Genomic DNA, 8,721 nt, shown 5'->3' with positions numbered 1-8,721 from the left:
AGAGTGAGTACTGAGATACAGCTCTTTGTACTTTGCTTCAGTTAATGCATATAACTTGATTGGTACCCTCTTGAAGTGTATCTTTAAGAAGATAAATAGCAAATACACAACTCTTAGTGGTAAACAGATTAAAGGTTTTTGTTTTCTGTAAACAAAATGATTCTATCAGGTCTGTGCCTACTTCCCCAGCCATCAAATTTAAATAAAATAAAACAAAACAAAATAGAAAAAAAAAAAAAAAAAGAAAGTACTATTGTCACATTGGTTTGGCATTGTCTGTTAAACCTGTTCTCTATTGCACTTTCTACACTTCCACTTTTACTACACTTGGTGACTAATTGAGGAACTACTTCACAAATGGTCACATTCCATACAGTAACAAGTTGCTTTGCTGGATCCATTTTCCTTGTAGGATTTTGTTTTTTGTGTGGTTTTTGTTCTTTTTAACTGAAAAAAATGCACAGTCATTTCTGCTCTCTTTTAGCATTTGTAGTGTACAAAACACTACGCCTTATTCTGCAAGGAAGAAACAGTGCTGCCTCTGTCAAACTGGCATGACCTCAGACATCATTTCTTCAGCTTCTGGCTGAGAGTTTGTACCTGTCTGTGCTACTGGCACCACTACTGCGTCCTTGATATCTGAGGTCTGAGTGCACAAAGAGTTCTTGTCCTCCAGTTTTTTGGTGGTGTCTGGGCAGTTCTGAACAAAGATCACTCTGTTGTAGGCTTTCAACCTGCGCCACAGCTGAACATACACCTTACACTGCACGTACATGAAGACCAGGCCTCCCGTGAATCCAATGGCCACCACAACGAGTTTTGTCCAAAACGGCCATTCAAGGACACCTTTAAAATAAAACATTTATATAAATTACTGTTGTTATACATTGAATATCAAGCACTGAGTTTCAGTAAAATATTTTGAAAATAACCCACTTACTTGCTAAGAATTCCGGGTATGTACATGCTATTGGGGCAGTTGTGACTCAAGCAGAAAAGAGCAGCAGTTTCCTATCCCATAGGCCAGCCAAGAAACTACATCTGCCTCCAACTTTCAACTGACTTCACCACAATTTGGTCAAATAATAAATGAAAGGCCACTTGCACAAAGGAAGTATAATGCTTGATAACATTGATAGCTGTAGTTTTCTCTGTCATAGCAGTACTTTGAAATAGTAACGATCTATTAAGTGATGGTGCTAGCTGGTTTTTTTTTAATTTGCAGAAAAATGAAAGCATACAAAGAGTTGAAAATCACTTTGTATCTGCCTAAACTGCTATTACTCTACTTAATTGAACTTGCCAGAGACAAATCCTTATGTATTTGTTAAATTTGTTCACAAAATGTTTGTCATACCTTTCTTCAATCCCCTGTACCTGGAATCAGAAGAAGTAACAAAGAACACTTTGCCAAGGTGTCATATCCAGTGATGTGTTCTTTCTCTCATTTTCCCCTTTAATAACTGGGTTTAAATATCACTGTCTCTTCCTTGCTCTTAAACGTGAAAGCAGTATGGTTAGCATCTGACTAAGCCTATCAGTGGGTAAAGGCACTTAGAATTGGCAAGTCACAGCTGGATTGCTGAGCTCAGAAGAAAGAGGCTGAATAAAACAGCTCTGCTTTCGTTCAGAGTTTCTTCCACTTCTTAGAATTAAAGATGTGCTGCTGCTGCTTCATCCATGGTTATACAGAAAGTGTCATTTGTTGCTTAACTGATATGGCACAGTGAATTTTGCATCATGCAGTATATTCCAGAATTGCTGTATTTTAACAAACTCGAGATTTATTAGGAGAGGTAAAGCTCAGACCTGCTTCTTCACACAGAGCAAATTTATGTGAAACTTGATTCCCTACCAGTGGTGCCATATAAATTTTAGAATATTTTAAATAGATTTTAAATTGTCTTTTCTATTGACCAGTGACAGTTTTACCAATGAAGGGGTTTACACTTTCATTTATTTGTATCATATGCTTTCATAAGGAGGAAAAAAAAAAAAAATCCCTTTAAATATTTTGAGATACATGTTAAAAAGAGATTTTTTTAACTTACATAATATTAACAAACAGTACTAGTGCTCAGGGCTTTTAGTTTTTCTCCTCTAAAGATGTTTATAAAGTGTCTTTTGCTCCTGTGTTCACTGTCTTTTTCCCAGCATTTCCCATTTAAAGAGAGATAATGAAGAGAAAAGCAAACTACAGATATGGCTCTTTCCTGTCCTCTTCCTCTTGATTGATTTTGTGAAAGTACTACCCCTGCCAACATGGGGGCAAAAGACTTCTCTTCAATAAACAGTTATTTTTACATGGTTTAAGTAGCTTCAAGGTGTATCTCTCTCCACTTTTTAGTGTGGAGAATCATGCGTTACATTTGGCAGGCACTGAATTCTATAGAAATCATAAATATTTTCAGCCTACCAGGAATTAATTAATATGACTATTATGCATTCTATATAACAACAAAAATTCATGTCAGCTGTTTTGTTGTGTAAATTTAGCTAATCCACAGAAATACCTTCCCCCTTTTAATGAGTAGGATCACGTAGTTGTACTCATAAATAAATAGTTCAATGCCATTCCTAGTCCTGTACACTTAGGGCCATTTTTTTTTTTGAGAGAGATGAAAAATAGGGTTACCCATCTAGAAAGAAGGCAAAACAAGACTATACAGTATACATTCATCTGTGACTTACTGAGGCTTGCTACTATTTTCCTTTCATAGGGAAGAAAGGGAAGCATCAGGAGTATCATCAAATATTCATCTGTCAAGGCACAAAGCTCTGCCTATTTTGTTTTCTGTGTTAACTTCAGAGCATAGCACAAAGCTACAGACCTTTGTCCTTCTACTGTGCTTAAAGTTAATTCAGATACAAATTCAAAAGCCTTTTATCATCATGATCATATTTAAGACTAAATTTAAGACCAAACAGACTTGAAATGGAAAACAGTAGTTCAGTTTGGAACACAGTTTCCACATAGGGTACAAAGAAACCTAGTTGTGTTAAACACATGTTTTGCTACACATAGCCAGTTGGGTTTTTGGTATGTCCACAGATGAAGACTCCAGAACCTCTCTGTTCCAGTGTTTGACCTCCCTCACAATAAAAGCAACTGGCATTCACAGTGAAATTCTATTCAAAAGGATGCAGGGATGGCTTTCCATATTTCTTAAGTCCTACATGAAGGACTAACACAACTGGAATGCAGTCTCTTGGAAGTTTGTATTAGGAAGCTTGTTGATGAAAGATCTCTATCATGTTTTACAGGATATCAAGGTTCAAGTGGGTAATATAAACAAATCACTATTTTTTGACCTGAGCTTGCACTAAGCTGTTTGAATTTGAGTCAGCTTTTTGTCTGAACTTCAGAAATATCTAGATAATGGGAGATTAACCTAAGAAAAACCAGCAGGCTAGCTAAGCCATGGCAATGATTACACTAAGTAGAGGTCTCTCTGCAGGGCATAACAAGCTTTTAACACTGATGCACTCATTACTTCTGCATTAAAGCAATTGATGTAGCCATGTATCACTGAGCTGTTATTTAAGAACAGAATGTGACTGGTTACATACCTGCCTTTCAAAGCCATCCATTGCATTATCAAGAAGACTGAAGAAGGTAGAAGATACTTACCATTATCATTGCCTTGTTTAATTTCCTCAGCGGTTCTGTCAATTAAAACATACAATGACCAAACAACACAGGTAATTGCAATTACATGGAATGTGACTGAACAAACTATTTTCCTCCTCTCACTTGTTGTCATCTGTAGTTTCTCCCACTGTAATGAAAAAAATAAATCAAAGTCAGAATTTTAAAATATTACAATAAACTGATTAAGCCATTCTGTTTCTTTCTACCAAAAAGAAAAAAGAAAAAGCAGTAATTAATAAAATTAACAAATCCTTTTATTTTGATAATACACATTACAGTAGTATGTGCATCATCACTATAAAATTCATAATGATATTTTTACAGATTCAGAGGAATGAAGAGTTCTGTTTCTGTCTGCTTGCAAATGACATCTGAAGTAATTTCATTGCAGCACAGTCAAAACATGTTAATAGACAGGTAATAAGCTAAATATTAATTTTAACTTTACCTGATGCACACTTCTGGTGATAAGAGAATTAAAAAAATCCAAACTGAGTTTTTAATACTTACACTATTCTCAGCTATTCTCAGTTGCTTAAAATTAGAGGAATGCAGTTATGGAACAGACTTTGCATAACTTAAGAGCATAAGAAATGCAACTGCATTGAGGATTTAATTCAATAAACTTGAAAAGATGATTACATGGAAATGATTGTATGTGAAAGCAGTCAGCCTTGGTAATACAAGAAGGATCTCCCAGGCACACGTTTGTGAATTATGGCCTCTAAATCCATCATACATCTGTGAATTATGGCAATAAATCCTCGCTGAAGTTAAGGCTATTTTAAGATGAAATAAAGCTATTCTCTGCATTTGAACAATGCAACTCTTTGGGACAATTTTTAATCGTCTTGCTTGTGAAGATGTATCTTTTTCAGCACTTCTTTAAAATAAACCCCTTCTCTACTAAAATGCTTGCCTTGAAAAACAGATGAAAGAATGACATTTAAAACCAAAATGCCTCAATTCCAAAGGATAATCTCAGAGCTAGCATGTGATGCATGGTACAAGTACAAACCACAATACAACAGTGCCACCTCCCTGCAGTCGTTCTCATGCAAGACTGAACTGTGCTTCAGTGTGCAGGCCCCAGCAGACCACCGGCACAGCAAAGCTGCTTCTTGCCTGACATGTATTTTTAGTACACTCCTGCAGTGGTTCCTAGTCTTTTCCAGGTGCTAAACCTGGATCAAAACTCCTGGCCACTTCAGAGCACCGAGGTGGTATAAATTTGCTTTGAAGGTATGAGTTTGGCTTTGTTTTCCTTGTTTGAGGTTGCTTTGGGGCTTTTTTGTTGTTGTTGGCTGGTTTGGTTTTTATATTTTGTTTTGGTTTGTTATAGGGAAATAACAAATTTCCCCTAAATTGCTTGTGTGTAGTTTTGCAGATAGTTAGCATTAAAGCTAGATGCTTACACTTTAACCTGAACCAGTACGGCAGTTCTTGTCTGACTACTGCTTGCTGTCCTGTCACATTTTGAAGGAGCACAACTGCACTAAAATGTTAATGCAGTGTCACCAAGAGGGCTAGCTTTCAAAAATGCTTCTTCCTGCCCCTACTTTTACAACAGTACTTACTGGACCAAACAAATTTCAGTCCTTAATGGCAGTTAAACTTGCACATTTCAGAGCTGTCGCCTCAAAACAAAATCTCTGGAGCATTTTCTAGCCCTTGCTAGAGTTTTACAATCACAAGGTTAAATAACTGTATAGAAGAACTGAACTATTTCCTGAATTATATACAAAGAGACAGTGCTAGAAGTTTATTTCCTAGCTAGTACTTCATTTCATTTTCTGATACATCTACTTAGGAATGAAGATGAAGCTTACTGGGTTCTGTACAGCAGTCTGGGAAAATGGGAGGCATTAAAAAAAGTAAACCAGCAAAAATCCCCAGAACCTTATAATCATTGTAGTTCATGTAGGTAGTATTCAGCAGACAGACTGTGACATTATCATCACAGTCTTACCATATCATTACAGTCACCAGGTTACACAGCATTTGACCTAGAGGCTTTTATCCTTTTTGCAGCAAAAATTCAATTCAAGCCTTGCAAAAGGCTTTCTTTCCAAAGTGGTCTTTGTCCACATGGAAAAAGGGATTTTACCTTAACCCTTCATTTACCTGTGTATGCTTTGTGAGAGATCAATGCTGAACATAATAAAGAATGAACTGTGTTCACAAACAGAAATTTTTTTGCAATCTCAACTCTGATGCTCTGTGTTTTGGTCTACTGGAGAAGATTCTGAGCTAAATTTTCACTGTCATGTATACCTCCAGTCTCCTTACAGCCATTTTACTCTCTGTAACTGTCCTGGTTTAGCAGTAGCAGTCATTTTTTCTACTGGTGCAGTGCTGTGTTTTGACTTTCGACCTGGGAATAATATGATAAAGCTGATGTTTTCAGTTGTGGGTCAGAATGTTTACCCTGACCAAGGACTTTGTGAGTCTCCTGCTCTGCCAGGGAGGAGGAGAAGCCGGGAGGAAGCAGGGACAGGACACCTGACCCAAACTAGCCAAAGAGGTATTCCATACCACAGCACGTCATGCCCAGGAGGTAGAACTGAGAGTCCCTGGAAGGGCTGGATCATGGCAGGGTAGGGGTGAGGTACCGGTTGGTGAGCGGTTGTATTCTCTTGCTTGTTATTTCCTTTATCATTATTACTATTAGTGGTAGCAGTAGTGATTTGTGTTATACCTCAGTTATTAAACTGTTCTTATCTCAACCCGTGGGAGCTGCATTCTTTCGATTCTCCTCCTCGTCCCTCCAGGAGCGGAGGGAAGAAAGGTGGGGGGGGAAGTGGACTTCGTGGTTCTGATTTATGGCCTGGGCTTAAACCACGACAGTTCTTTTTGGCGCCCAACGTGGGGCTTGAAGGGTTGAGATAACAACAGATCTGACTGAGGCACAATGCTGATTTATGGGCTCTCAAAGTTGTTTCTCTTGATGCCACAGTTTCAGTATGCTGTAGCTTACTTAGAGCCGGTATTTGCTGTGTTAGTGTTTATCAAGTGTGGGCCTTGGGCTAAGGTTCTTGTTTCATTGTACTTTATGGTAATGGCTTGCGATAGCGGGGGGCTCCGGCAGCAGGGCGGAACGGACGTGGCCGTGGACTTGTACCTGGCCGTCCCGCTGCTCTTCACTGTCCTGGCCCTCGTCCTCGCCTCCGTCTTTGTGAGGCTGCGGGGAGCCGAGGGGGAGCGGCCCCGGGAGCCGGCGGCGGCCGAAGCGGCCCGGGAGAGCGGCCCCGGGGACCAAGCGGCGGCGGGAGCGGGGCCGGAGGCCGGGAAGGAAGCGGCTGCCGAGGAGGGGAAGGAGGCGGCTGCCGAGCAGCGGGAGGAGGCGGCGGAGGAGCCGAGCCCCACGGCCGAGCCCAGCCCTGCGGCGGCCGAGAGCATCCCCCAGCAGCAGCCGTCCGCCGAGCCCTGTGAGCCTGAGCCGCAGGAGGATGCAGGAGACCCTGCAGCACTTTCCAGCAAGGCAGAGGAGGAAGATCTGGACTCAGAAAAAGCGAAGCTGGTGGTGAGAGAGCCTGCAAGCACAGCAGCATCATTTGAGATTTCTGAAGGTTTTGAATGGCCTTTGGGTACCCTTGGGACCTGCCTGCTCATTGTGATGGGGATCACTATGTTGGCACACACACAGAGTGAGTTCTACCCACGACCATTTTGTCTGATCTCGAAAGTTAAGCAGAGTCAGGTTTGGGTCTTGTCTGGGTTTAGACAATACAGGGGGACCGAGAGGTTTTCCCCAAGGCTGGGCAGTCGTGAGTGTCACGGCGTGTGGGACAGCATGGGCGAGTATCTAATCCACTGGGCCCCTCCAGTGCTTTGGAAGCGTCGGAGATGGAAGGCAGCTGCATGGAGTCCCCGACAAGTTGCAGAGACTGCTGCAGGGGAGGGTGAATCATTTTGAGCCTGATGGGCCCATGACACTTCAGGCCATCAGGGCAGAGATGCAACATAGAGATGGACTCATGATCGAGGGGTGGACTTTGCAATGGGCCTCTCCTGCTCTGAAAGACTGTTACAAGTGATGGTATATTGAAAATGTGGGATCTGAGCATGACATGAATGGTATGGAATAAGGGGTGGATACTGTCCTGGTTTAGCAGTAGCAGTCATTTTTTCTACTGGTGCAGTGCTGTGTTTTGACTTTCGACCTGGGAATAATATGATAAAGCTGATGTTTTCAGTTGTGGGTCAGAATGTTTACCCTGACCAAGGACTTTGTGAGTCTCCTGCTCTGCCAGGGAGGAGGAGAAGCCGGGAGGAAGCAGGGACAGGACACCTGACCCAAACTAGCCAAAGAGGTATTCCATACCACAGCACGTCATGCCCAGGAGGTAGAACTGAGAGTCCCTGGAAGGGCTGGATCATGGCAGGGTAGGGGTGAGGTACCGGTTGGTGAGCGGTTGTATTCTCTTGCTTGTTATTTCCTTTATCATTATTACTATTAGTGGTAGCAGTAGTGATTTGTGTTATACCTCAGTTATTAAACTGTTCTTATCTCAACCCGTGGGAGCTGCATTCTTTCGATTCTCCTCCTCGTCCCTCCAGGAGCGGAGGGAAGAAAGGTGGGGGGGGAAGTGGACTTCGTGGTTCTGATTTATGGCCTGGGCTTAAACCACGACAGTAACATACACAAAAGCTTTAGTGTCAATCTGGACACCCAGACAAATACAGCTATTTCATATGGAATTTTAAAGTCAAAGAAGAAGGTTGGTCCCGTTTCTCTAAATGCAAACATTTTGTAAGTGAGGAAAAAAAAAAAAAAAAGGCAAAACTGAATGACCAACAGGCAGGATAGGTAAATAAATGCACAAGCTCACAGACTTCTGCTGAGATTGACAAGAAAGGTGTATCAGAAGAGGGAGCTAGCAGAAATGGGCTAAAGCAGACCTTTTTTGCTAACATCCTGTGATCAGATCTAGCCAGAAAGCAAGCCAAGGCCTGCCTGACTCTGATTCCTTTTCCGGCCCCTTTCCTTCTGTCACCAGACAGCATGCCTGTGTGTCTAGTCTACCACCAGAAATAAGCTGGCTGGCAGGGGACTCGGAGAGGCCACC

The 8,721-nt window shown here is 41.4% G+C and overlaps 1 protein-coding gene across 1 annotated transcript in view; it reads right to left on the bottom strand.

Annotated features, from left to right (window-relative positions):
• Positions 1 to 544: 544 nt before the first annotated feature.
• Positions 545 to 8,721, bottom strand: part of MARCHF1 (membrane associated ring-CH-type finger 1) — a gene marked incomplete at both ends in the record, with an annotated part of 97,362 nt that continues 89,185 nt past the window's right edge. The window contains 2 exons of the mRNA XM_080636744.1: positions 545 to 846; positions 3,632 to 3,779. Coding sequence (XP_080492870.1) covers positions 545 to 846; positions 3,632 to 3,779 — 450 coding nt within the window. The remainder of the gene's footprint in view (positions 847 to 3,631; positions 3,780 to 8,721) is intronic.

Source organism: Psittacula echo (genome assembly GCF_963264785.1).
Source record: "Psittacula echo genome assembly, chromosome: 1".
Classification (NCBI taxonomy): domain Eukaryota; kingdom Metazoa; phylum Chordata; class Aves; order Psittaciformes; family Psittacidae; genus Psittacula; species Psittacula echo.
This window is presented reverse-complemented; position numbering and strand designations above follow the sequence as displayed.